Consider the following 27,853-nt stretch of genomic DNA (forward strand, 5'->3'; position numbering starts at 1 on the left):
AGAAAAGGTGTATGGCATCATTAGTCATCAAGGAAATGAAAAAATAAAACCACAATACCATTAGATTACCACTATACATTCATTAGAAAAATTGGAAGCACTGACAATTCCAAGTGTTAGCAAGGACATAGAGCAACTGGGACTTTCATGCTTTCTTGGTGGGAGTGTTAAAATGATTCAATTACTTGGAAAAATTGTGTTCTCTACTAAAGCTCCACTCCTGGGTATATATTTGTGATGGTTAATTTTTTGTGTGTGTGTGAAAACAGAAAACACATATTTATTTAAAGATAACACAAGCCCTCCTCGATAGAAATTTAGCTAAAATCATGGATTGGGAGAAAAAACGAACCCAATGAAAGCAGGGAACAGAGACACCACCCCACCCCAAGGGGCACCGCGTCTGGTCCCAGACAGGTCTGCAGAGGAGAGACCCATGTGGGCAACAGACTCTGCAAAATCGGGCCTAGAAGTACGTCAGCTCGTCGTGCCTGCCTTTGTTGATCTGGTAGCTGGTCAAGGCCACGGGATTGTTCTCATGCGGGAGGCTTTCAAACCCTCGAATGCGCACGAAGTCATCCTCGTCCACATGAACCTTGATGAAGTAGTTCTTCCCAGCAACCAACTGGCTTTTGAACTCCAGAGCCTTGAACACTGTCAACTTCTTGTTCTCCTTCTCCTCCAGCTGGGACTTCACCTTGTCGGCGATAGCCTGGGTCTCGGCCGTGGCGGGCTGCGTGGCTGAAGGCGCTCCGCACATCATCTTGGCGGCCGGCGGGGCGGGAGCGTGCGGACACAGGGCGGGGGTCACGCGGGAGCAGCGGACACTCGCGGGAGTGGTCGAGCGGAGTCCTGTGATGTGTTAACTTGTGTTAACTTGAATTATGTGTTAACTTGAATAAGCCACAGTACCCAGATGTTTGGTCAAATACTATTCTAGATGTTTCTCTGAAGGTATTTTTTTTTTTTTTTAGATGAGATTGACATTTAAATCGGTAGATAATGCCAGCCTACTCTTCAGATTTTGGATTTACCAAGCTTCCACAATCAAATAAGCTGATCCTTAACTCATAATAGCCCCAAACCAGACATTCAACCCAAATGTCAACCAATCAGTTATAATATGGTCACCCAGTGGAGGGCTTCCCTGGTGGCTCAGACGGTAAAGAATCTGCCAGCAAGGCAGGAGACCTGGGTTCGATCCCTTGGTCAGGAAGATCCCCTGGAGAAAGAAATGGCAGCCCACTCTAGTGTTCTTGTCTGGAGAATTCCACGGACAGAGGAGCCTGGCAGGCTACAGTCCATGGGATCGCAAAGAGTTGGGCATGACTAAGCGACTAAAACACCCAATGGAGCGCTGCCACACACCACAAGGATGAAACCCACAGATGTTTCACTAAGCCAAAGAAGCCACACAAAATAATGCATGGTATACGATTCCATTTATATGAATTCAGAAACATGCAAAACTAGTTTATGGTGTTAGGAGCCAGATTGATGTGTGGTTTGGAGGGCACTAATTTTGAGGGAGAATGAGCACTAACTTTGAGAGAACTTTATGGGGTTGAGGTATTAGAAACATGCTCTCTTGATCTGGTGGTAACTGCAGAGGTCTGCCTGAATAGGAAAACTCACAAAATCCACTTAAAGAGGAGTGCACCTTACCGTATGTGCAGTATAGGCATAATAATGTATTTATAGATGTATAATACCTCAACAACAGCAAAATTTATCCCTAAAATTAAAAAACAAAAAACAAAATACACATTTGGGCTTCCCTGGCGGCTCAGTGGTAAAGAATCCTCCTGCCAAAGCCGGAGACACAGGTTTGATCCCTGGTCTGGGCAGATTCCACGTGCCAGGGAGCAATTCAGCCCATGCACCACAGCTGCTAAGCCTGTGATCTAGAGCCTTCGAGACACAACTACTGGGCCCTCACACCCTAGAGCCTATGCTTCACAAGAAGAGAAGCCACTGCAATGAAAAGCCCGCGTTCTGCCGCTAGAGAGTAGCCCCCACTCGCCGCAACTAAAGAAAAGCCCACACAGCAATGAAGACCCAAATTAAATTAAAATCAAATAAATAAATTAACTAATTTTCTAAAAAAAAGTTGAGGTAAATTTTTCTTTTACCATTTTGCATATTGGTTTGCTTTCTATGAAGCAATGATTCTCTGTGGTACTTGTGGTTCGCTGGCATGAGGACTCAGCTCCTGAAATAGTCCTTTAATCACAAACATCTAAGTTGTCTTTTTGGAAATTGGCTTTTAGCTCACTTGCACTGTGCACAGACAACGGACTCTACAGTTTCAATCCACTGGAATGCGCTGACATGTCTATGGAATCGATTTTGGTATAGGTTATACACGAGCTGAAAAGAAAGTGTATTCTGGGACTTCCCTGGTGGTCCAGTGGTTAAGAATCCTCCTCGCCATGCAGAGGACACAGGTTCAATCCCTAGTTGGGGAACTAAGATCCCAAATGCAGTAGAACTAAGCCCACACTCCTCAACTACTGAGCCAGCTCGTCACAACTAGAGAGTCCGTGTACTGCAAGGAAAAATCCTGCGTGTCGCAACTAAGAGCCAGCGCAGCCAGATAAAGAAAGAAAAGTGTTTTCTGTGGTTGTCTGACTTTTTCATTTTATTCTGCATTTTTTCTCTGCCCGATCTATCAGTTACTAAGAGAAGCATGTTAAAATATCTGAATACAGACTGAAAGAAAATATAAATGAAACAAGATTGGCAAATACACACACACACATGTAATGACTTCAGCTTTGTGTATGTTTCTTTGCTATTCCATCATGTTTTGCTTTATCAAGTTTGAGGCCATGATATTAGATACAAAAAAACTTAAAATTTTTTTATTTCTGGATAAATAGTGAGGCTTTTTTCACATTAACAAAATTCCCTCTATATATTTTTTTACGTTCTTCATTTGTTTTGTATTGACCTCGGCTTCCAAGCGCTGTTGTCCTGATATTGATGCAGCTACACTTGCTTTCTGGTGGTACTTGCACGGCATGCCTTTTTCATCCTTTCACTTTCAACCTCTCCATATCCTACGCTTGAAATGTGTTCTTATACATAGAGTATAATTTAATGTTCTTTTGTCATTCTGACATCCTGTGTCTTTTAATTAGAACCTTTATGTCTGTTTACTTTTTTTGACCTAACCTTTTCCTTTTGAGATAACATCTTGCAAAACTGGAGGGTGATGTCACACCCCGGATATTAACATTGATACAATCTAACCATCTTGTGTGCAGATTGCCCTGGTTTCAGCTGGACTCCTGTGTGCGCGTGTGTGTCTGTGTGCATGTGTGTGTGTCTAGTTCTATGCAATTTTATCACCTGTGTAGTTTCACGCATCCACCACCACAGTCAGGACCCTGAACAGTTCCTCACCACACAATCTCTTACGTCATCTTTTATAACCACACCCACGTCTCTCCCCCCGATTCCCCACCACTTGCAATCCCCTCGCCTGTCCTTAATCTCTGGCAACCACAATCTGTCCTCTATTTCTATAATTTAGTCATGACAAGAATGTTATATAAATGGAATCAAACAGTATGTAAGCTTTTGGGATCAGCTTTTTTCCCCCACTCAGCACACTTCTCTGGATTCCAGATGCCCTGTGAATCAATAGTTCATTCTTCTTATTAAAAATTAATTAATTAATTAATTTGACTGCACTGGGTCTTAGTTGCCCCACCTGTGATCTTCAATCTTTTAGTTTCAGCATGAGGAGTCTTTTTTTTTTTTTTTAGTTGCAGCATGTGGGATCTAGCTCCCCATCTAGGGATCGAAACCGGCCACCCACTCCTGCATTGGGAGTGTGGAGTCTTAGCCACTGGACCACCGCGGAAGTTTCAGTTCATTCCTTTTATTCCTGAGTCGTATTCTTTGGTATGTTTAACCACTTACCCACTGAAGGATATCTGTGTTAGTTTGGAGGATTCCCAGTGGCTCAGTGGTTAAGAATCCTCCCCGCAATGCACAGGACACAAGTTTGATCCCTGGGTCGGGAAGATCCCCTGGAGAAAAGAATGGCCACCCCCTCTAGTATTCTTGCCGGGAGAATCCCAGGGACAGAGGAGCCTGGAGGGCTTACAGTCCATAGGATTGCAAAAAGTAGGATACAACTGAAGCAATTTAGCACCCACACACACGTGCACACCTACCATAAATTGTGAAAGTGAAAGTTGCTCAGTTGTGTCCGACTCTTTGCAACCCTCTGGACTATACAGTCCATGGAATTCTCCAGGCCAGAATACTGGAGTGGGTAGCCATTCCCTTCTCCAGGGGATCTTCCCAACCCAGGGATTGAACCCAGGTCTCCCACACTGCAGGCAGATTCCTTACCGTTTGAGCCACTAGGGAAAAGTGGGAAAATGAAAGAATGCCATTTGCAGCAACTTGGATGGACCTAGAGATCATCATACTAAGTGAAGTAGTCAGAAAGAAAAAGACAAATATATGCTGTCGTTTATATGTGGAATCTAAAAAAAGTGATACAAATGAACTTATTTACAAAGCAGAAACAGACTTACAAACATAGAAGACAAATTTGTGGTTACCAAAGGGGAAAGGGGTGGGAGAAGTAAATTAGGAGTTTGGGATTAGCAGATACAAATTACTGTATATAAAATAAGACTCCACGGGTGGCTCAGGACAACTCTGAGCTTGTGCTCTAGAGCCCAGGCCCTGCAGCCAGAGAAGCCATCGCAGGGAGAAGCATGCGCCCCACAAGTGGAGGGCAGTCCGCAGGATGCAAGGAAGACCCCCCAAATTTTTTTAAAAAATAAAGAAAACATTTAGCTCAATGCCTGGCCCATAATAAATGTTCAATAAATGGCTGAACACATCACCCTTACCTTCGGGGCTATCTCAACATCTTGGGAAGGTGGCATCCCTTCTTTCACCATACGTTTTGCACAAATATGCAATTGAGGAAGAGGGGGGAAAAAAACAACTGATGGTATGTTGACCTCTAGCAAAACTTGAAGTTCAACATTTTCAGCCAAGTCATCATTTGAGCACTTGGGTCTGGAATGAAACAAAGAAGTATTACTACATTGAGATTTCCTCTCCAAGTAAAGCTTTTTAATCAAGTTTTCTATTACTCAATTTTTAAAATAAACATGTTATGCAAGAATTAAAGCCATCATGTTCATGTATACTATAATCAATATAATAATATAAAGCAATTATCCTTCCATTAAAAATAAATAAATTAAAAAAAAAAACAGATTGTTCTAATCACAACAGATAGAAAAGCGATCTTTTCAGAGACAGCCCTCAATAAGTGATTCTTCTGTATTTTTAATTTTAAATTTAATTTTATTAATTTATTTTTAAATGCTTATTTTTATTTATTTGACTGCTCCAGGTCTCAGCTGCAGAGTGTGGGATCTAGTTCCCTAACCAGGGATTGAACCTGGGCCCCCTGCATTGGGAGCGTGGAGTCTTAGCCACTTGACCACTAGGGAAGTATCCTACTCTTCTGGTTAAATAGTGTATTAGTCAGCGTTCTATTCAGAAACAGAACCAGTAGGGTAGACACAGATAAGATTTTTTTTTAATGATTTATTTGTTTATTTTTGGCTGCTCTGGGTCTTCTTTGCCGCGTGGGCTTTCTCTAGTTTCGGAGAGCGGGGGCTACTCTTCATTACTGCTTCTCATTGCAGTGGCTTCTCTTGTTGTGGAGCACAGGCTCAAGGCGTGTGGCTCAGTAGTTGGGGCACATGGGCTTAGTTGCCCCACATCATGTGGGATCGTCCCTGACCAGGGATTGAACCTGTGTCCCCTGCATTGGCAGGTGGATTCTTAACCACCACTGGAGCACCCGGAAAGTCCCGAGCTGTTTTAGATGTATTTCTTTGTTTGGGTGTGGTGATCAGGATCACAGAGCAAATGAGGGAAAGGGATGGAACCTGAAGTCAAGCTCATTAGCTGCTCTTCAATGTGAATGACCTGCATAGAAAAACTAATCATTGGAATATGCATTGGGGTGTTGGATCATGCTGGGTTTGCAACCAGGAATTGAGATAGATCATCAAAGGAAAGATTCCTGTTTGAATAATGCGCCTTTATCCTGAGCACTAACCAGCTCTTGTGCCCAGTGGTGTCAGAGAAGACACCAAACCTCAACCAAAGGAACCAGAAAACCTCTGGAAAGTACCTCATGAAACCTCAGAGCACCTGCCTTGCTTTGTGAACCTGGAAATTTGCTCCACGTCCATCCTACGCCGGGACCAGATGGTGCTGGACTGGTTCCGACCCTCTATTAGTTATCTATTGCTGTCTAACAAATGACCCCAAAGTTTATTCACTTAAAATAATAAACATATATTATCTCCTTCTCCGGGTCAGAAATTTGGGAGTGGCTTGGCTGAGTTGTTGTTGCCCAGACTCACTGTTTTAAATATAGGCTTTATTATTATTTAGGTCTGGCAAGGCCAACAGATCAAGAAGCATCTGCCATCAAAGAGATAGTTAGTTTCCCACAAATCCCAAGAGAACGGGGCATGCCATTCTGGGGTAGTGGTGGGGGGCGTCCACCCAAGGATGCACCAGGGGTGGTCAGGAGGCAGAGGGAGAAGGGAAACTTCGGGCAGAGCCTCTCCTGTGGTTTCCATGGAAAGAAACACAAGGCAGGGTAAGCAGGCCGAAGATTGGTGAGTTTGGATCATTGCAGTGGGCTCTGGAGCATAGGAGCCATCTCTGGTTGTCTGGTACCTGGCCCTAGGGTGACTATGGCAGGTGTATGGCTAGAGTATAAGAGCCCATTGAGGGAGGTGGGACATGGGCTCTGAATTGGTTGGTTTGCATTCGAAAGGCACACTGTCAGGCCAATTGTTTACCATCACTTTTGTTGTTGTTCAGTCGCCAAGTCATATCCAACTCTTTGCGACCCCATGGACTGCAGTACACCAGGCTCCTCTGTCCTCCACCATTACCCAGAGTTTAGTCAAATTCATGTCCATTGAGTCAGTGATACTATCTAACCATCTCACCCTCTGCTGCCCTCTTCTCCTTTTGCCTTCAATCTTTTGCAACATCAGAGTCTTTTTTTTTTTTTTTTTTCATCAGAGTCTTTTCCCATAAGAATTAGTTAACCCTGCAGGGTCAGTCAGAGCATCAGAATACAGAAAATCAGACTTCCCTGGTGGTCCAGTTGGCTAACGTTCCACACTCCCAATGCAGGGGGCCACAGTTTGATCCCTGGTCAGGGAACTGGGTCCCACATGCTGCAACTAAGACCCAGCAAAGCCAGAAAAAAAAACCCAAAAACTAAAACACGTGATTAACACAGTCTGTCATTGCAGCTGGGGCTGCAGCCATCTGAAGGCTCGACTGGGGCTGGAGGAGGCCCTCCAGACGGCTTGCTCACATGGGCGGTGACTTTGTGCTGCCTTGGCAAGAAGCCTCCGCTCCTTGTCACCTGAACCTCTCCCCAGGGCTGCTTGAGTATCTTCATGGCTGGCTGGCAACCCAAGAGAGGGATCCTGGAGCAAGCCACAGACCTTCCACGACCTAGTCCCGGACAATCTGCACCATCTCTCCCACACCTGTGAGCTGGAAACAAGTCACTAAGTCCAGCCAAACGCAAGGGGTAGGAGATTGATTCCAAATTCTGATGGGGAAAATGGATCTGTGGACATATTTGAAAATTGTCGCAGCCTCTTTCAGCTGAAATCACAGAAGCTCAGCTCCAAAAAAGAAGCGTGTATGAGGTCATATGAACAAATCAGAGCAAGGACATGGCCTCTGGGGGACTGGAATCATGGCTGAAAACTCTCTCTCTCTCACAAACACACGCGCATACACACACAGACACACACATGGGCTCAACTCTCTCCGCTATAACCAACCCCACAGTCTGCTCTGAAGTCACGCCCTCACTGACTCTTTTTGTGCAAGGGCTGTGCTGGGTCGTCACTGTGATGAGCGGGCTCAGACGTTGTGGCACACAGGCTTAGTTGCCCAGTGGCGTGTGGGATCTTAGTTCCCTGACCAGAGACTGAACCTGTGTCACCTGCATTGGAAGGCAGATTCTTAACCCCTGGACCACCAGGGAAGTCCCTTCATGGACTTCTGTGAAGAAAAGAAAGCTCTGGTTGCAGAGAAAGCTCCTGGTGCCTGGCCAGCACTGACCCAGCTGGGTCTGATGGGCCCAGCTCCCCTGCCAGGGCTCAGCCCTTGGACCACACTGTGCCCAGGGCTGGGGCTTGGGTTTGGGTCACATGTGTCTGGAGGGCAGAGCCTGCTGCCAGCAGGAGACAATGAGGGCTGGCAGAGTCAGAGGAAGAGAAGCCCACAGACATCACCAGGTTAGAGCTGAGAGACCAAGCCAGCTGTGTGTCTCAGTCTCCCGGGGCCTGATTTATGAGCCCAATTCCCAGTTGTCTTATTTTTGGCATAAGAGGAAAAAGCTACTGCTTCAAACTCTCAAAATGGTAACTTTCCACTCTCGTTGTTGTTTACTCACTAGGTCATGGCCGACTCTTTGTGACCCCACGGACTGTAGCCTACCAGGCTCCTCTGTCCATGGGATTTTCCAGGCAAGAATACCGGAGTGGGTTGCTATTTCCTCCTCCAGGGGATTTTCCTGACCCAGGGATGGAACCCATGTCTCCTGCATTGGCAGGCGGGTTCTTGACCCCTGAGCCACCAACTTGCCCCAGATGTGGCGTGTCTAGCTGGAGACTTAAACATACTGAGGCCAAATCTTTGAGAAACCACCATTTTCTCAAGGTTGATACACTTTTGAGCCAGAACCCAGCTGGGGATCAGCCAATGGGTGAACTAAAAGCCTTCGTTTTATTTTCTCCCCTAGATGCTTCTCTTAAGATCAAGGCTCAGGCAAGGAAGCTGGAGCGACAGTAACCAGAGCTCGCGGGATCCTGGGCTGTTTTCCTGACTTTGTGGAAAATCCCATCTGGAGATTGTATAGGCTCCCCACCCCATCCCAGTGGAAAGTCTTCCAAGAGGAAGATTTGGAGTTCAAGTTTTCCTGCCAAAAGCACTTTCTGGACAAACACAACAGTTCTTGAGGGTAAACGTCTCCACAGGGTCATGAGAGGCTCCTCCCAGTTGTTCGTGCTCACCCTGGTTTCATCTCCACATTTGCAGAGCTGGTTTTCAGCCTCTCGGCCTTGACAGCAAACCACAAAGCAGGCCAGTGGTTGAACATGACCTGTTCTCCGGCTTCTAAAATTCCTGTGGCTCCCTCTTGATTGCAATCAGGATATTTAACATTTCACTAACATTAACATTGCAAATAACCACTCCGCTGAAGGCTGGATTCGTGCAGAGCACTTTTGAGAGCATTTGCTGGGGCTCTTTGGGAAAGAATGTAGGCTAGGCCGTCAGTCTGCCTGGGTGCAAATTCCAGCTCTGACCTCAGTTTTCTCATCTGTAAAATGGAAGTTTTAAGAGCCACCGAGTGCCTGGCACACAGAAGGTGCTTGGTAAACACTGTGGCCTTTTGTGATGACAGGAAAGGAAACAGGCCCAGAGAGGGTATACACCTGGGGAAAGGCAGCCAGGGGTTCCAACCTCCAGGGCTGGGAAGAGTCTTCAGGTGGCTTACCAAGTGGGCTCGGGGGGAATGGGCTGGAGGTGGGGAATGGAGCCCAAGCTAGAACCATCTGGGACCTTGACAGAGCCGGGAGAAGGTGGTGCAGGGCAGAGGCGAGCCTGGGGAGGGCTCAGCTGACGTTCCCGCAGCTTCCGGAGTGGCGGCAGAGCAAGACCCATGGGCTGAGACCTGGACTCAAGGCGCCATAGCAGGCTGGGCTTCTACCTCTGAGGTCTGGGGTGGCTCCCCGAACCCCTCACCCCCAACCTCCCTGGGCTAATGCCCCAGGGAGGGAGACTCTCGAGTCCCAGAGCTGCCACCAGAGGGCAAATCCTCGCAGGAACTGGGATCAACCCCTTTATTCGCCTCTTCTGACCCAACTGCAGCTGGTTGAAGGCTGGGAGCACCCACAAGGACTGGCATTTTGAGTCCGTAACCGCTTGTCCCTCCTCCCCAGCTGGAGAGCAAATCCAATCAACAGGCTTTAAATGTTCCAGTCACCCCCACCCCCATTTTTTCCCCCTGCAACTCTTTATTTATTTTTGGTTACACTGGGTCTTGTTGCAGAGCACGGACTCTAGGTGTGTGGGCATCAGTAATTATGGCAGAGAGACATAGCTACTCCTCAGAATGTGGAGTCTTCCTGGACCAGGGATCGAACCCGTGTCCCCTTCCTTCGTAGATGGATTCTTGTCCACTGTGACACCAGGGAAGTTCCTGATCCAGCCTTTAAACTGGAACCAGTTCCACTTCCACCCCGACCCTGAAAGGCTGGAAGCCCAACCTGTTAGGGTTCCTGTCTCCATATAATTGAGTGGCGGAAGGGGTCACCAGAGTTACCAGCTCGCAGGGAACCTGGTAACTGCAGTCACCCTGGGCCAGGATATTAAAAAATAGTGGTTCAAGCTGGGAGAGTTGTTATAAGCACAGGCTCTGGGGTCAGAGAGGCCAGGTTCGAATCCTGGCTTGTGGCATCTTAAAGGAGGTTATGGGCTTCCCTGGTGGCTCAGACGGTAAAGAATCTGCCTGCAAAGCAAGAGACCTGGGTTCACTCCCTGGTTTCAAAAGATCCTCTGGAAAAGGAAATGGCGACCCACTCCAGTATTCTTGCCTGGAAAATCCCATGGATAGAGGAGGCTGGCAGGCTACAGTCTATGGGGTTGCAAAGAGTCGGACACAACTTAGTGACTAAACCACCACCACCACAGAGATTGATGCTTTTGAACCGTGGTGCTGGAGAAGACTCTTGAGAGTCCCTCAGACAGCAAGGAGATCCAACCAGTCAATCCTGAAGGAAATCAAGTCTGAATATTCATTGGCAGGATTGATGCTGAAGCTGAAGCTCCAATACTTTGGCCACCTGATGAAAAGAACCGACTCACCGGAAAAGATCCTGATGCTGGGAAAGACTGAGGGTGGGAGGAGAAGCAGGTGACAGAGGATGATGTGGTTGGACGGCATCATCGACTCAATGGACATGAGTTTGAGCTAATTGGGAGATGGTGAAGCTCAGGGAAGCCTGGCGTGCTGCAGTCCATGGGGTTGCAAAGAGTCAGACATGACTGAGCAACAACAAAGGTGAGTCAGCAGCACCTCATCTGGGGCCAGGGGAGACAGAAAGGAACTTGATCCGGTCTCTGACCTCACAGGGGGAGGGCTGGAGGGGAGACAACTGGGCGGCCAGACCCCACGGAGCAGAGAGGCAGAAGTGCCCAGGGCACCTGGCCGAAGAGGGGCAGGGAGGTGAGGGCTGAGGGGCGTGACTGTGGGGGTGGCGGGGAAAGTGGGGGAGGCGAGGTGTGGGCGGGGAAGTGGGTCATCAGCCGCACAAAGGCGGGGAGGGGCAGGAGAGCTGGGCTACCTGGAGAGCAGAGAGCAGCTCTAAGGGTGAGCCAGGCCGCTGGGGGTGGGGAATGTTCTGGAAACCAGAGAATTCTGATGTAGGAAGGCCCGGCAGGCTCATCATTCTGAGGACTCTGCCTGGAGAGCAGCGAGGAACCATGAGAGCTCTGCGCTGGGAATGCAGGCCTTCTGGAATTATCTGCCTGCACATTGTCTGAGGAGCACCAGGAGGGCCGGGCCAGGCTGACCAGTCACAGCCTTGCAGGAAGGAGAGCTGGGCTGGGACTGGACAGGTGGTGGGGTGCTCCCACAGTCGGGGGGGAGGAGCTGACAGAGGCCCCAGGAGCTGGAGGAGAAGATTGACTAACCACCCCCACCCCCGTCCCCAAGCAGCACGGCATGCCCAGAACTCCCAGGTCTGTCTTCAGCCACACACCTGGGCCCTGCTGGCCACCTGCCGCACTGCCTGGGGGTGACCGTGGGTGACACCCAAGAACGGGCAACATGGACACGCGTGTGAAACACTCGAGTGTGTGCGTCACTCCAAGTGACACGTGTGCGCAACACCGGAGAGTGCAGAGACCAGTCACCCTGCCTGTGTTGGGTGACGGAGCTCATCCCACAGTAGTCAGGAACTGCGTGTCCCCTACACGGCGGCCCTTCTCTCCGATGGAGATGCTTCCCAGGTTGCCGCGGCCCCGGGAAGGTCAACCCCCTCCTGCAGGCAGCCCTCCAGGGTGGATCTTGGAGGTGTGGAATCTCATCTTCCTCTCTGGACTGGGAACTCCTCTTTGTGTCCTGGCAGCTCTGAGGGTATGGAGCTTTTTCAAGGCCCAGCCCAGCCCTCATCCTCTTTGAGACAGTCTGGGAAGGGCTGGGGCTCCCCAGCGGCCACCCGGGCCCTCAGTGACCACAGCACAGCTTCCCTCTCACTGTGTTTATTCGTCTCAAGGGCAGTCCCTCTCCCGGGGGAGGCTGGGCTCATATTTTGCGGCTTCCAAAGATGGGCCGGTTCACATGCTCCGGGGAGGCCAGGAAGGCCTTGAGCTTGGGCCGGGCGCTGAGGCGGGCCACATAGGCCGAGAGCAGGGGGAAGGGGTCCAGGCAGCCGGGGACCAGCACCTGATGATTGAGCAGCAGGTCCAGCAGGTTGTAGTCGGCGAAGGAGATCTGCAGGGCAGGGGGCGGGAGGGCTTGAGTGGGATCAGGAGACAGGGTGGGCGGCTGGGGGATGCAGAACACTGGCTGCTCCAGGGAGCCAGTTTACGGGCCATCTCTGGGCCTCGGTTTGCCCATCTGAGAAATGGGCCTCCGATGGCTGGACCCAGTGCTCACCTGGTCGCCCACGATGAAGGCCTGGCCCCCCTGATTCTGGGACAGCAGGGTCTCAAAAGGCTTCAGGTGCGCCGGCAGCTCCTGAACATATCGGGCTTTGTCCGCCTCCTGCGAAAGGAAGTCATGCCCGCGGCGGTCTGCGGTGGGCCTGGCCCCATGCAGCCTCCCCGCCCCAGCCCTGAGCACCAGCCCGGACTGCTCACACGCTTGTGGTGGATGAGGTGGCCGCAGCACCTGCGAAGGTCCTCCAGGCCATCGTTCACCATGTCCACCAGCGCCGCCTCCCGCTCGTCTGCGCCGTAGAGCCCTGCATCAGCGGCCGGGTGGAGGGTCACGTTCTGGCCGGGCTGGCCTCCCGCCCACTCAGTGCTTCCCTCTCCCCCCAAACCTGAAGCCCTCAGGTCTGGGCACCCAGGTCCCCTGTGCTGGGGGATCCCCTCTGCCCAATTCTGCCACTCCCATCTCCACAAGCCCAAGGAACGTACCAGCAGGAGCCCAGGTGCTCGTCTTTGAGACCATACCCTGGTCCCTGGGACTAGGGAACTCCCAGCCCAAACCACCCCCAGTCCCTCCTCCAGGCTGTCCCCCTGCAATGGCTGGCCAGGCCTCTGATCACGTCCCCCCACCCCCAGGCCTGAGGGGTGCCCACTGTGGGGCCTGGCCAGAACGCGGCTCTGCAGACTGGCGTGTCCCTCTGAGTGCAGGACTGCCCAGGGCGGGACCATGAGAGGCAGGCTGTGCTAGAGGCCTCCGTCCTCTCACTCTGGGTCTCGCCGAAGTCGGGTGGGCCTGGGCCTGGCTGCTCCCACTCCCCTTCCCTGACTTCCCTGATGTGGGACCCCCTTCCCACAAGCTAGCCGAAAAAGAGGCAGCCACCTCCCCAAGCCACATTCCTGCCATCTTTGAAACAAGGCCACGGGCCTGCTCATTGAGTGCCCCAGCTTTCCAGATTCAGGTGAGGCCAGGGCAGGAGGAGACCGGCCCTGCAGCTCCTGGTCACACCCACAGTGACTCTAGCCTACAGCAGCACGCAGCATGTGGGGGCCAGTGACCACCTCTGAGCTGTCATCCAGGAAACAATGAGCCCAGGAGGGCTGCCGGCACAAGCCATGTGGCCCCTGCCCCTGGGGGGACTGGAGACCCCAGCTCTGTAACCTAGAGCCCTCCTAACCCAGGCCCTGCCCTTTCCTGAAGGGCCACCTGGCCCATCCTCCAGTCGTAGGACCGGATCCCGGGACATCTGGGTGGGACCCTTCAGGTGCTTTCCTGGACCGGGCTGCCTTCAGCCTCGGGACTCACCAAAGGTGCGGCCCAGGTGTCTCAGGATGGCATTGGACTGGTACAGGGTGAGGTCTCCGTCCTGGAACTTGGGGAGCTGCCCGTACAGCTGCGGGGGGGGGCACGGTTTGGTGAGGAACACTGAGCTTAGCTGCCCCCTGCTCAAGGGCTGCCCCACCTGTCTGGGCGCCGTCACTCACGCAGGAGGCCTTGAGTGGACCCTGCAGCCAGCTCTCCTTGGTGACCACCTCCTCCTTCCAGCTCTGGCCCTGGTCGGCCAGCAGCATGCGCAGGGCCTCGCAGCGCCCTGGGGGAGGGGAGGACGGGGCAGTGGGGGTGGGCAGAGACCCCAGCCTCGCAGCAGCCCCCTGGGGAAGTCAGGAGTGGATGGGAGCTGGATGCGGAGACAGGACACAGACTAGATTCTGAGCCCGCTGAGAAGATGAGCTGCGGATACAGAGTGGGCCCCCACAGCGTCTGGGCCAGGGGGACAGGGGTGTAGGCCCAGCCCACTTCGCCCCAGGAAGGAATAGAGCGCACCGCCCGCGGGCCCCCCGCCCCGACAGCCGACGCCGCGGCGGGACCCCAGCTCGCGATCCCGCCCCGCCGCCCCGGGGTCCCGCCTCCGCCTCGGGCGCTGTCCAGTCTGCGCGTCCTGCCGGGGCCTTTCGCCCTCCTAAGGGAGCAGCGGCCGCACCTCGGGTCGGGAAGTAGACGATGGTGTAGGGCGGCACTAGGATAGGCAGACAGACGGGACGCTGCGGGACGAAGGACCCCAGGGGCTGGCAGCCCGGCGCTCAGGCCGCCCGGAGAGCGGGGTGGCTCGGCCGGCGCCTCCCCCCGCCCGGTCCAGACCCTACTCACTGGAGGCCTCGGCGGAGTTCAAGTGTGGCAGGAAGTGGGGAGGACCCGGAGGCCTTATATTTAAGGTCCTGCTCCACCCCGGCGCCCCACCCCGGGAATCCGCCGAGTCACCGAGCGGATCTGGGTTGGGGCGAGGTGTGGGTGTGGTGAAGCCGGCTGGAGGGGCCCACCGGGTCTCTGCAGCCCTGCACCCCACCTGCCGCTGCAGCGGTTTTACAAGAGGCTCCCACACTCAGCACCGAGCAGCCACTACCGGCCTCCTCACCACACCTGAACACAGCATCCTCAGGGCCCCCAGCGGGCCAGGGCTGAGCGTCCCAGCACCAGCACACAGTAGGTGCTCCCTAAATGCTTTTTGCTTGAATGAATGCTGTTTCAATAAACACCCATTTCCGCAGCCTCTCTCCTTGATAATAATAGCAAACCCTTAGGGACTGAGGGCTACCGCTGAGAAATTTACACCTTTTACAACCCGGAGACTTGGTCCTGTTCAGATCCCGTTTTACAGAGGAGGAAACTGAAGCACAGGCTGACGTTCCCAAGGTCAGAGCGTGAAGACGTCAGGTTGGCTTCGGGGCATCACTTTCAACCCTCACTCTTTCTTCTGCAGGGCCTTGTTATGTGACTACGTCTAAGGGCTCTGTGAAACAGGAGAGTGAAAAAGTTGGCTTAAAGCTTAACATTCAGAAAACTAAGATCATGGCATCTGGTCCCATCACCTCATGGGAAATAGATGGGGAGACAGTGGAAACAGTGTCAGACTTTTTATGGGGCTCCAAAATCACTGCAGATGATGATTGCAGCCATGAAATTAAAAGATGCTTACTCCTTGGAAGGAAAGTTATGACCAACCTAGACAGCATGTTAAAAAGCAGAGACATTACTTTGCCAACAAAGGTCCGCCTAGTCAAGGCTATGGTTTTTCTAGTGGTCATGTATGGATGTGAGAGTTGGACTGTGAAGAAAGCTGAGCGCCGAAAAATTGATGCTTTTGAACTGTGGTGTTGGAGAAGACTCTTGAGAGTCCCTTGGACTGTGAGGAGATCCAACCAGTCCATTCTAAAGGAGATAAGTCCTGGGTGTTCATTGGAAGGACTGATGCTGAAGATGAAACTCCAATACGTTGGCCACCTCATGCGAAGAGTTGACTCATTGGAAAAGACCCTGATGCTGGGAGGGATTGGGGGCAGGGGGAGAAGAGGACGACAGAGGATGAGATGTTGGATGGCATCACTGACTCGATGGACATGAGTTTGAGTAAACTCCGGGAGTTGATGACAGGGAGGACACCCTGGTGTGCTGCAATTCATGGGGTCGCAAAGAGTCGGACACGACTGAGAGACTGAACTGAACTGAAGGGCTCTGTGAGGGCTTCCCAGGTGGCTCAGTGGTAAAGAATCTCCCTGCCTATGCAGGAGACATGAATTCAATCCCAGGGACGGGAAGATCCCTGGGAGAAGGAAATGGCAACCCACTCTAGTATCCTTTGCCTAGGAAATCCCATGGACAGAGGTGCCTGGTGGGCTACAGTCCATGGGGTTGCAAAGGGTCAGACATGAGTTAGTGACTAAACAACAACAAAGTGCTCTGTACTCTTCAAATGCAGGCTGAGCCCAGGGATACGGGTGAATGGAAAGACAGATGAACTGGAGTGAGCAAGACTTTCTGGACCTGGGAGGGCTGTGTCTTTCCAGGCGGGGCCTGTACCAGCCTCCCTACGGGCCCATCTGCACCCACAGCCCGGTTCTCCTGGCTGCCCCTTCCTGGTGCTGGGGGTGGCAGTGGGTGGGGTCCTCTTGGGAACTGGCCCCTGACTGAGCCTGCTTTTCCCATCAGAGCCACCAGAAAGAGGAAGCTGTCCTTCCCCATGTGCAGAAGCACCCAGCGCAAGCGTGGGAAAACACCAGGCAAGCCCGATTAGGAGCATCCCTGAGCCTCATGGAGCCCACGGCTGCCTGGGTCTGGGAGGGGGTGGGCGAGGTGGCCCCAGAGCTGGGATCTATCCCTGACTCACAGCTGCAGGAACATCTGCCCGGCACTTAGCAGCTTACAAAGAGCTTTTGCATAAATGGTTTCATGTCATCTCCACCGCAGCCTGGGAGGAAGGGGGTCGTGTTCCCCTTATACAGAAGAGGACCCCAAGGCTCAGAAAGACTCAGTTACCCACTCTGGCCTGGAGCACGCCTGCACACCTTCTGTGCACAAGCATCACACACCTGGGAGCTTGGAGACATGCTGACAGCCAGCAGGCCTCCCGTCAGCTCACACCCCAGCCGTCACGCTCGGGCCCTCCGGGCAGGCCTTAGCACCATGCCGCAGTGTTCTGGTGACTGCTTTTACCCACAGGCCTCTGGCTCCCCCAGCCCAGCCTGTGGTCTAGCTTTGCGGCCACCCTGGGGCCTCTTCCTCTGAGGCCCAGAGCACAGCTTTCCCAGTCGCATGGGGCAGGCAGCTTCCGTCCCCCGCCTCCAGTCCATGTATATGTCAGCCCCTGTCTTTGGTGGGGTTTAAAGTATATGTAAGAGCTCTATTGCTACACAAAATTCACCCTTATAAAGTGTCTGTTCTGTGGGTTTTGGTATGCTCAGTGTTGCGTGATCATCACCACTAATTCCAGAGCATTTTCATCACTCCAAAAAGAAACCCTGGACCCGTTAGCCATCACGCCTCATTCCTCTTCCTGCCTTCCCTGCCTGGAGAATCCCATGGACAGAGGAGCGTGGTGGGCTACAGTCACAAAGAGTCAGACACAACTGAGTGACTAATACGCATGCACACAATCTATTTTGTCACTATAGATTTGCCTCTTCAGGATATTTCATATAAATGGAATCATACACGATGTGGCCTTTCACGTCTGGCTGCTTTCTCCTAGTATAATGTCTTCAAGCTTCATCTATGTTGTAGGATGGGTCAGGACATCATTCCTTTCTATGGCCAAATAATATTCCATTGTCTGGACATACACATTTTGTTTACCCATTTATGTATTATGAACATTTGGGTTGCTTCATTTTTTGACTGTTATGAGTAACACCTTCCCTGATAGCTCAGTTGGTAAAGAATATGCCTGCAATGCTGGAGACCCCGGTTCGATTTCTGAGTGGGACGATCTGCTGGAGAAGGCATAGGCTACCCACTCCAGCATTCTTGGGTTTCCCTGGTGGCTCAGCTGGTAAAGAATCCGCCTGCAACACAGGAGACCTGGGTTCGATCCCCTGGAGAAGGGAAAGGCTACCCACTCCAGTATTCTGGCCTGGCGAATCCCAGGGCCCGTCTGGTCCATGGGGTCACAAAGAGTCAGACACGTCTGAGCAACTTTCACTTTATGAAAGTTGTAACAGTGCTACACACAAATTTTTGTGTGAACTTATCAGTTCCCTTGGGTATATATCTAAATGTGAAGTTGCTGAGTCATGTGGTAACTCATTTTGAGGAACTGCCAAACTCTTTTCCAAAGTGGCTTCACCATTGTATAAGCCCAGCAGCAGCCTATGAAGGTTCTAACTTCTCCACATTCTCACCAATGATTGTGATTGTTTGTCTGTTTCACCGTAGTGAAACATCCTGGTGACCATGAAGTGATATCTAAATATGGATCTGTGTATGTCTTAAGTGATATCTTACCATGGGCCATGCCTGGGTTTGGCTTATGGGGAACAGGGTAGAGAAGAAGTCATCATCTTTGCCTTTAGGGGAAATCACAACTCAACTCAGAATAGGAGGAGATAGACACAAGTCTTTTTTTTTTTAAGAAATTCTTATTGGGTGTTTTTTTTTTTTTTTTAGCTGTGCTGTGGAGCATGTGGGATCTTAGTTCCCTAACCAGGGATCAAACTCACACCCCTTGCATTGGTAGTGCAGAGTCTTAACCACTGGACCACCAGGGAAGTCCCCAAGCACAGGTCTTTATTCACACACTAATTAGTATGTCTCAGCAATGATTGGACCGGACATCAGGGGAAACACTGAAACAAGTAAAATATGGTCTTTACCCTAATGAACTCTTTGAATAAAGAATGTAAGGCCTTCAACAGCAAGTCCATCCACCCAGCCATCTCTCCGCCTCCACTTACCTGTCTGTCCATCTATATACCCATCTACCTAGTTATTCAGCTGGTAAGGAATCCACCTGCAATGGAGGAGACCTTGGTTTGATTCCTGGGTCGGGAAGATCCTCTGGAGAAGGGATAGGCTACTCACTTCGTTATTCTTGGGCTTCCCTTGTGGCCCAGCTGGTAAAGAATCCGCCTGCAATGCAGGAGACCTGGGTTCGATCCCTGGCTTGGGAAGGTCCCCTGGAGAAGGGAAAGGAACCCACTCCAGTATTCTGACCTGGAGAATTCCATGGACTGTATAATCCATGGGGTCACAAAGAGTCAGACACAACTGAGTGACTTTCACTTTCACCCAGTTATTCAGCCATTCAACAACCAAACATTAGACCAGTAGTCCATCAAAACATCTGCCTGTCCATTTACCCACCATTTCATTTACCCAGCCACTACTCATTTACCTACCCAATCATCCTCTACTTTACCCCTCCATCTTTTCATTCACCCATCTGTCCATCCAACCAACCATCTGTCTATGAAACCATTAGCCCATCAAATCATCTACCCATCCTTCCACGCAGTCACCCACCCAACTGTCCATCCATTCATTCATCCAACTTCCCATCTATCTACTCAACTATACATCGACCTGTCCATCCATTCATCCTTCCATCCATGTTTGTCTATCCATCCATCTTCTCAATTGTTCATCCTTCTCACCACCAGCCATTCAAACATCAACCCATCACATAATCTGGCAACCGATCCAACCACTCACTTATCTACCAAACCATCCATCCATTCGTTTGTCCACCACTGATCCACCTGGTCATCTTGGACCCTGGAGCCAGACATGAAGGCTTTGCTACTTCATTGAAAATGCTTCCAGCCCACATACCCTGACCAGTGATAGTCCCCACTTCTTTGGCTTATACTTTGGGACACATTTCTCAACACTTCCCCACCTTCTTAGGAGGTTATTTGGACACGGATTCTTTCATCTCATGTGACATCCACAGTTTTTTGAGCCCTTCCAATATGCCAGGAACCTGATTGGTCTTTTCTCATTTAATTTTCACAAAGGCACCATGAGGCAAATACTAGGTCAACCCCTACTTTCTAGATAAGAAAACTTTCTTACCATGGAACTTACTTTCCATAAGGAAAGTAAGACTCAGAGAGGTGAAATACCTTGTGTAGGGTCACACAGCAAATGCAGGGGGATCCCAGGCCTGAAGGTCCATTCTAAGACCATGCAGAAAACAGAATTCTCTGAGGGATGTTTGCAGTCCCGCTGGGGATGCTGTGCACGCCTGGCCTCTGGGGGGAGCTATGACTCAGGGTACAGAGGGACTGAAGGATGCTGAAGCTGAGCCTTCAAATGGTCAACGTGAATGGTCACAATGAGCCACCATTGACCGCCAGCCAGCATCCACTTGCCTCTCAACCCTGGCCTTTGCTCAGATTCACTCAGGGCTTTGTGGAGGCCGTTCCCTCTGCCTGCAAGTCCACCCACCCCTCTTCATGCGGTCACTCCCTTCATTCCTCTGGTCTCGGCTCACAGGTCACTTCCCAGCCCCTATCGCAGCAAGGTCCCCACGTTCCTCCTCTGACAGCCGGCCAGGCCCTTCCCTGCACTCACCCCTCCACAGCCTCTCTGGGTTTGCTGAAGGTGCAAACCAGGTGGGAGGGTCCAAACCAGGTGGGAGGGTCCAGAAAGGCACACAGCAGGGGGTCCACAAACATTTGCTGAAATCGAGTCTCCCTGGAGTCTTCTCCTACCTCTTGCAGCCTTTGCAGGGGGTTACAAGCCCTTCCTCCCTCCTGAGGGCCTCCACCCACAGACCCTGCTGGATTCCAGTGCCTTGGAACACCCCATGTTCACAGCTGGTCCCTGCTGGGACCCTGGGACTTGCCCAGGTAAACATCAGTGGGCAATGCCTAGAATGCTGCCCATCTGCCCATCTCCCCCATGATGCCTTCCTGATGCCCGGGTCCATGCCCCAAAGCTCTTGGAGACTGTCTCTCGGCCATTTTCTGAATTAGATGTGCCTGAAAACAGGGCCCTCAGAGCAGATGGCGTCTGTCGTGTTGGCCTGGGGCTGGATCCCAGGAGACCTCAGGTGTTTGAAAAAGAAATACATGAATGGATGGCCATGTTGTGGCCAAGAGAGGCCAGCACCACCAGCTCAGGTGGCAGGTTCTTGGTGAGATCTGGTTCCCTTGGATAAAGACCGGTGCGGGGGGCAGGTGAATAAATCATGAGGGGCCCGGAGCAGGGCTGGGGCAGGACAACTGACCTCATTCTGGGAGGTGAGGAGCCAGCAGCTGGGCGGTAAGTGGGCTGGGGGGCAAAACCTGGAGGGAGGGGCGCACAAGAGACCTCTGCAGGCTGCTGGCCCACCCCCACCCTTCTCCCTGAGAAGCAGGAAGTTGGAGGTTGGCACAGGTTAGGTGGGAGGTGCGGGCGGAAGTGGGGAGGTGGACAAGTGCAGAGATACCCCAGGGCTCTGGGTGGGGGAAAGAGGGGCAGATATGGTATGGGGCTTAGGGGGATGGTCTTTCCAGAGTCCAGGAGCCATCCTGGGAGAGGGCATCTATGGAGAACAGGAAGAGCAAGAATGCACAGACAGAAAGAGGGACAGACTGATGTGGGAAAGAGTCTCACCCAACAGAGGGAGGAAACTGACAAAGAGATGGGCACGGGCAGGCAGAGGGACCCACGGGGACACCACTGGGCAGATGTCAGCAGGGGGCAGGGGGCGGAGCGAGAGCCGCAGGTGAGACAGACACAGAGAGACCCCCAGGGCAGAGGGGCCAGGGAGGGGCAGAGAGCAATACAGACTCAGAGGGGAGGGGCATATGGGCAGATGGGCAGAGAGGCCGCTGTGACGCGAGGAGCCTTGGACATGGTCTGTGGCAGCCTGAATGCGGCGGATGGCAAGGCAGGGTTTCAGGGAGGGGCTGTGCGAGGGGTCCAGGGAGCTAGGAAAGACAGGGTGCTTGGAGGGTCTGGGGCCCACCAGCCCCTGAAGCCGGAATCAGGAAGAAGAGTAGCAGGGACCCTGCGGGGACCACACCTGCAGCTGCCCATAAAGCCACCCTCCCGCAGGCCCTGGGAATGTGGAGTGGGGCAGTGCCCCTCAGAAGGCAGGAGGTGCCAAGCGCTCGTCTCCATGGCCCTTCCCCAGGGCCCGGCAGATGGCAGCCTCCCCACGGGGGACCCCACCCCCTCCGAGGGCACTCCAGGGCCTAGCCGGGCCCCTGCCAGCCCAGCAGCCACCAAGCGGCGGGCACTCCTCCGGGAACTGGAGGCTCAGGTGCAGGCCGCCTACGGGCAGGTAAAGGGGGCCGGGGTGTGGGGTCATCCTCAGCTGAGGGCACCGTGGGGGAACAGCGAGGACCCCACAGCTTAGCTGGGGCCCCATCAGACAAACCCAGGGCTGAACCCAAGGAGGGGAGCTCAGACACGCACGCTGATGGAGGGGCCAGCAGCCACTCAGCTGCCCAGAGGGAGGCTGGCATCCCCACCCCCACCTCTGCCATCACTGAACCCTATTTCCAGCCCACGGAGCCCAGAGTCAGCTGTCCTTGGGTCCTCGCCCAAGTAGCAGGGCTGGAACAGGGCCAGGCAGAGGTGCCGAGGGCAGGCAGGCTGGGCGGATGCTCTGAGGTGACAGCAGGGGTCCAGCAGGGAGGGGCAGGTGCTTCCTGGGTCTGCCATTCCCGGGAGAGATGACCCAGCTCACCCCGGCAATCAAGGCACTTGGCTTCCTCCTCCAAGTTCCAGGCCCTGCTTCTGAAGACATTAAATCTCTCCAGATTGGGCTGGGGGGAGAGGATGCTGGAGAGGGAGTGTCTGCAAGACCCTCAGGAGTGAGCACGGGGAGGCTGTGCCTTCCAGGGGGGGCCTTGTGCCCTGAGTGGCCCCCCTCACCAGCAGAGATGCTCAGAGATAATCCCGGATTAGGACCCAAGCCCCTGTGCCCCGGGCTCCCCGCCTGCCCACCCGCCCGCGATCTTCCCCACAAAACCCTCGGAAAATCCCCTGCAGTGATCCCAGACTCTCACTGGGAGCAGCTGGGGGCTGGTGGGAGCCCACAGCATCCTCTGAGGCCCAGCCCTGGGCTGTCCCCGGGACTCCAGGCCTGGCATGGTTCAAGGGCCCATGGGAAATTGTGCCAAGCGGCCCCGGCACCGGGGGCCTAAGGTAGGAGGGTTAAGGGGGAGAAGCCAAAGCCGGGAGGCTGGGCTGGACCTTGAAAGGGTCTGATGGGGTGGGCAGGGCCCGACTGGGGTCACAAGTGGGCAAAGCAGGGGGATGGAGGGGTTGGCACCCACCACCGTCGACCAAGATCTTCCCTGGCAGACCGCAGACTCTGACCCATCCTGGTCTTGGCTCCAGCAGACCTCTGGGTCTCCCCCTGCCAAGCTCGTCAGGCCCCCCCCACCCCGGCTGCCCATCCAACTGCCCCCTTCCTGCTGCTGCCCCTGCCCTCCGGAGTGACCATGGCCCTGTGCCTTGCCCCTTTTCTGGGCCTCGATTTGCCCCACTGAACAGTAAGGGAGTGGCCCCTTCTAGTAGAGAGTGTTGATGGTGAGGTTCCACCGTCCTGTGCTGCGTTCTAATGACGGGAGAGGTGGCAAGTGAGGGTGGAGAGGCGTCACTGCCCCAGCTCACGGCTGGCTCTGCTGCAGGACCGCTGGCCGTGGCCTGGCTCCCCCCCAGGGGGGTCCCGCCATGGCCTGGGCCCCGGCCCCAGCCCCAGCCCCAGTCCCGAGGAGCCAGGGGCCCCGGGGCCTGGCGTCCAGGGCTACTCCGTGCTCACCAGCGTGGTGGGGCCTGCCTGCATCTTCCTGCGGCCCAGCATCGCCGCCACCCAGCTCGTATGTACGGCCACCACCTGCCTGCCTCCGGCCCCCGCCCTTGCCCCCAGGTTTTGCCTCTCCTTGAGCGCGGGGAGAGGACTGAGTGGGGGTCTCACAGCAAAGGCTCGCGGATCTAGGGACGTGGGGGACAGAGAGGCGTGGAGAAGCAGACATAAGATCAAAACAGGGGGGGCCTGGAGAAACAGGCCAGGAAAGAGAGGAGAGTGGGGCAGAGAGCGACTCGGAGAAACGGCAGAGACAGGAGCCACCAAGGGGATGGGCAGGGAGGGGACAGGGCCCCCAAAGAGGAAGAGAGAGAACCAGAGAGACTTGGTGACCCCGAGGCCCCCATGGCCAAGCCCGAGGGTCTGCCCAACCCCAGCTCCACCTCCGGCTAATGGAGCTCCAGGAGGCAGGGCACAGGGGACAGGGAAGGGGGCCCAGATGCCCAGCCCATCAGCAGGAATGGTGGGAGGACAGGAGTGCCTGCATGTTGTGCGGGCTGGGTGGGGGGCCCCAGAGAACAAGAATGAGGAGGTGCTGGTACCTGGGGGGTTGTCCAGGGAATTCTTAACCCCTCTGTCTCCCCTCAGGACCGGGAGCTGCGGCCTGAGGAGATTGAAGGTAAAGGGTTGGGGACAGAATGAGACTTTCCGGGTTGGGGGCACTGGGTGGGGGTCTGAGCAGTCTCCAGGAGGAACTGGGAGCAAGCAGGCTGCAGGGGATCTGAGCGGAAAGACGGGGACCAGAAGGAGCAGGGCGGGGTTGAGAGAATCCCCAGCCGTCAGTTTCCTGGTTCTATTTTCCCTGCGGGACACAGTCCCCTTTAATTCATCCAGCGAACACTTCCTGGGTGCCCACTGTGGGCCTGGCACAGTTCTGAGTACTGGGAAACGTGGCCAACCAGATAGATCTGGCCTGTGTCCTCTGGAGAGAGACGTCAACAGGTCAATTGCCAGTACAAATGGTGCTACGTGCAATCAAGGAAGTGATCAAAGGAGCCAGAGGGGACTGAATTGAGAGGGAAGACCTCCTTGAATAGGTGGCATAAAGACCAAGAATGTTCCAGAATGTGAGCTCCATGAGGTCAAGGATTGTTTTTCCCGCTTTCTTTCTCACCTCCTTCACTCTCTCCTTTCTCTCCTTCCTCTCTTCCTTCCTTCCTTTCTTTCTCCCTTTCTCTTTCTTCCCCTCCCTCTCTCTTTCTCTCCTTCATCTTTTTCTTTCTTCACTGCCACATCCCCAGTACCTAAAGCAGCGCTTGGCACAGAGCAGATGTCCCTTAAATATTTGCAGAGTGAATGACAGGAATAGCATATACAAAGGCCCTGGGGTAGCAAAAGAGAAACGGCTGTTTAGAGAGCATGGACATGACTGGACCAAGGTGAGAAGGTCTAATCCAGGCTGGGGTCCCAGGGGACATGCAGAAAGGACTGACCCTGCCCTGCCTGGCAGAGCTGCAGGCCGCCTTCCAGGAGTTTGACCGAGACCGGGACGGCTACATCGGCTACCGGGAGCTGGGGGCCTGCATGCGGACGCTGGGCTACATGCCCACCGAGATGGAGCTCATCGAGATCTCCCAGCAAATCAGTATGTGCCTGAGACCTGTCCCACCCCCAGTTCTCCAGAGGCCATGGCCACGGTCAGGGCAGCCGGGCAGCCCAGGGAACCGAGGTGTCTACACAGGTTGGCTCCCAGAACCCAGGACTTTGGTCATTCTCACAGCAAGCTCTCTGCCTCCAGAGAATCTCACCATCCCCCATGAGGCGGGTGGGTCAAGGGCCAGCAGGCCCACTTTTTGGTGAGGGAACAGTCTCCGCTAGTGGTAAAGAAACTGCCTACCAATGGAGCAGACTTAAGAGACCAGGGTTCAAACCCTAGGTTGGGAGATCCTCTAGAGAAGAAAATAGCAACCCACTCCAGTACTCTTGTCTGGGAAATCCCATGGATAGAGGAGACTGGCGGGCTGCAGTCCATGGGGTCACAAAGAGTCGGACACAACTGAAGCGACTTAGCACGAAGTCACAGTCTCTGAAAGGTTCCCGTGACTTGTTTAAGGTCTCACAGCCGAGCCACTGGAGCCAGGAATTGAGCCCAACTGAGCTCCTCAGGAAAATTAAGGGAAGCCAGCAGGAGACACAGCCTAGGAGACCCAGAGGGAGGGAAAGGCCCATTCAGTGGGGCGGGGAGAGGGACACAGGCCAGGAGGGTGGAGGAGGCCAGGGCTGGGCAGGGGTCTCTAATGGTTCCGGGTCTCTTATGGGCGTGGCCCCAGGTGGCGGGAAGGTGGATTTTGAAGACTTTGTGGAGCTGATGGGCCCCAAGCTGCTGGCGGAGACCGCGGACATGATCGGTGTCCGGGAGCTGCGGGACGCCTTCCGGGAGGTGGGGTCCCCGGGGCCGGCGGGGGCGGGGCCTGCGTGTCTGCGGTGAGGGAGGGGCCGCGCTAATTAATGACTCGGTCCGTGACCCGGTGTCGCCGCAGTTCGACACCAACGGGGACGGCTGCATCAGCTTGGGTGAGCTCCGGGCGGCCCTGAAGGCCCTGCTGGGAGAGCGGCTCAGCCAGCGGGAGGTGGACGAGATCCTCCGCGACTTTGACCTCAACGGGGACGGCCTGGTGGACTTCGAAGGTACCGCCCACCGCTCCCCTACGCTCAGCACCGCGGACCCTGCACGAGTTTTCACAGAGGAAGAGCCGCAAGGCTCTGCATTAAGCACACCTACGTCCTCTCCCAGCTAACCATCGGGAGAACCTAGGAGGAAGCTACGCTTAACCCCATTAGGAGGACAAAGTCTTAGGGAGGAGAAAGTTCTTAGGGAAGCGAGGGTGCTTAGCAAAAGAAGTGGATGGAGCCAGCATCTAGATCCAGGAAGCCTACCCATTCCCAACAGAGGGAAAACAAGGATTAAATAATAAAAGGAAGCCAAGGAAAGTAAAGTCTTCCCTCATAGCTCAGCTGGTAAAGAATCCGCCCGCAGTGCAGCTAACCCCAGTTTGATTCCTGGAGTCAGGAAGATCTGCTGGAGAAGGGAAAGGCTACCCACTCCAGTATACTTGGGCTTCCCTTGTGGCTCAGCTGGTAAAGAATCCGCTCGCAATGTGAGAGACCTGGGTTCGATCCCTGGGTTGGGAAAATCCCCTGGAAAAGGGAAAGGCTACCCATTCCAGTAATCTGGCCTGGAGAATTCCATGGACTGTATAGTCCATGGGCTCGCAAAGAGCCAAACATAACTGAGCGACTTTCACTTTCAAGGAAAGTCAGGGCTTCCTTGGTCACTCAGATGGTAAAGAATCTGCCTGCAATGCAGGAGACCAAGGTTCAATCCCTGGGTCAGGAAGATCCCCTGAAGAAGGCAATGGCTACCCACTCCAGTATTCTTCCCTGGAGAATTCCATGGACAGAGGAGTCTGGTGGGTTACAGTTCATAGGGTCGCAAAGAGTCAGACACGACTGAGTGACTAAAGACACACAAGGAAAGTCAGTGTGTAGAAATTCTCCAAGGTAGGCTCAGAAGTGTTCCCGAGCTTCCTAGCAGTCAAAGCAAAGAGGAAAGTAGGTTCAGTTACAAGATTTTCCCCCCCATAAGACAAAGCCCCTCTTCCTGGTATTCTCCACCAAATTCAGGGGACTCCATTGCAGGCCCTGCCCTTGGCCACACTCCCCCCCTAAGCCAGTATCTTCGCCTCACTCCGGGGGGTCGAGGTCCAGAGAGCAGACTGAAATGTTGGCTTTGTCCTGGCAGAGTTTGTGCGAATGATGTCTCGCTGAGCCTGCACAGAAGCTGGAAGCAGCAGACAGGACTTGGGACCAGAGCCACTGCCTGCCAGTGTGTTCCTGGAGCCCTGCACCTCCAGCTGGGACCCCTCTCCCTCTCCTCCCTGCCCGCACCTGTGTGCACAGCCCTTGCCTGCAACACCCCCACCCCACTCCTCCACCGAGCCCCCGAGCCCAGCTCTGTCTCTCTGACAATAAAGCATCTTCGAGCTAGGGACACAGCTTCCACTGCTCATTCATCC

At 53.6% G+C, this 27,853-nt stretch overlaps 3 protein-coding genes across 6 annotated transcripts; 1 reads left to right on the top strand and 2 right to left on the bottom strand.

Moving 5' to 3' along the window:
* Positions 1 to 258: 258 nt before the first annotated feature.
* LOC122704589 (cystatin-B-like) lies at positions 259 to 4,919 on the bottom strand. The gene is made up of 2 exons (XM_043919466.1): positions 4,881 to 4,919; positions 259 to 852 (listed from the first exon to the last, which is right to left on the bottom strand). The coding sequence occupies exon 2, from the start codon at positions 761 to 763 to the stop codon at positions 467 to 469; it is 297 nt and encodes a 98-aa protein (XP_043775401.1). The 5' UTR covers positions 764 to 852; positions 4,881 to 4,919; the 3' UTR covers positions 259 to 466.
* A 7,434-nt stretch (positions 4,920 to 12,353) lies between these two features.
* On the bottom strand, positions 12,354 to 15,129 carry LOC122708610 (glutathione S-transferase P-like). Of its 3 annotated transcripts, XM_043924889.1 has the most exons (7): positions 14,909 to 15,129; positions 14,742 to 14,777; positions 14,245 to 14,351; positions 14,066 to 14,153; positions 12,970 to 13,073; positions 12,767 to 12,874; positions 12,354 to 12,601 (listed from the first exon to the last, which is right to left on the bottom strand). In XM_043924889.1, coding segments are annotated over exons 1-7 (633 nt in total). In that variant the 5' UTR covers positions 14,910 to 15,129; the 3' UTR covers positions 12,354 to 12,412. The 3 variants fall into 3 exon arrangements, with proteins under 3 accessions (XP_043780824.1, XP_043780814.1, XP_043780804.1); XM_043924879.1 differs by lacking the exon at positions 14,742 to 14,777 and having other exon boundaries at positions 14,245 to 14,491; positions 14,909 to 15,047; XM_043924869.1 differs by lacking the exon at positions 14,909 to 15,129 and having other exon boundaries at positions 14,245 to 14,491; positions 14,742 to 14,902.
* Positions 15,130 to 23,015: 7,886 nt separating this feature from the next.
* CABP2 (calcium binding protein 2) lies at positions 23,016 to 27,796 on the top strand. Of its 2 annotated transcripts, XM_043919481.1 has the most exons (7): positions 23,016 to 23,173; positions 23,662 to 23,850; positions 24,426 to 24,456; positions 25,288 to 25,422; positions 26,108 to 26,217; positions 26,318 to 26,465; positions 27,580 to 27,796. In XM_043919481.1, the coding sequence occupies exons 1-7, from the start codon at positions 23,117 to 23,119 to the stop codon at positions 27,603 to 27,605; spliced, it is 696 nt and encodes a 231-aa protein (XP_043775416.1). In that variant the 5' UTR covers positions 23,016 to 23,116; the 3' UTR covers positions 27,606 to 27,796. The 2 variants fall into 2 exon arrangements, with proteins under 2 accessions (XP_043775416.1, XP_043775426.1); XM_043919491.1 differs by lacking the exon at positions 23,662 to 23,850 and having other exon boundaries at positions 23,051 to 23,173.
* Positions 27,797 to 27,853: the final 57 nt, after the last annotated feature.

The sequence above is a fragment of the Cervus elaphus genome, chromosome 2 (genome assembly GCF_910594005.1).
Source record: "Cervus elaphus chromosome 2, mCerEla1.1, whole genome shotgun sequence".
Taxonomy (NCBI): Eukaryota; Metazoa; Chordata; class Mammalia; order Artiodactyla; family Cervidae; genus Cervus; species Cervus elaphus.

Excerpts from the sequence above, each read along its gene's own strand:
- CABP2 (XM_043919481.1), top strand. The coding sequence starts at position 23,117 with ATGGTTCAAGGGCCCATGGGAAATTGTGCCAAGCGGCCCCGGCACCGG. Across the intron at positions 25,423-26,107 it reads CGAGATCTCCCAGCAAATCA|GTGGCGGGAAGGTGGATTTT; the intron begins GTATGTGCCTGA and ends GCGTGGCCCCAG. Across the intron at positions 26,466-27,579 it reads CGGCCTGGTGGACTTCGAAG|AGTTTGTGCGAATGATGTCT; the intron begins GTACCGCCCACC and ends TTGTCCTGGCAG.
- LOC122708610 (XM_043924889.1), bottom strand. Across the intron at positions 14,352-14,741 it reads CGTCTACTTCCCGACCCGAG|GGCGCTGCGAGGCCCTGCGC; the intron begins GTGCGGCCGCTG and ends CCCCTCCCCCAG. Across the intron at positions 12,602-12,766 it reads CCTTCATCGTGGGCGACCAG|ATCTCCTTCGCCGACTACAA; the intron begins GTGAGCACTGGG and ends CCTGCCCTGCAG.
- LOC122704589 (XM_043919466.1), bottom strand. The coding sequence starts at position 763 with ATGATGTGCGGAGCGCCTTCAGCCACGCAGCCCGCCACGGCCGAGACC.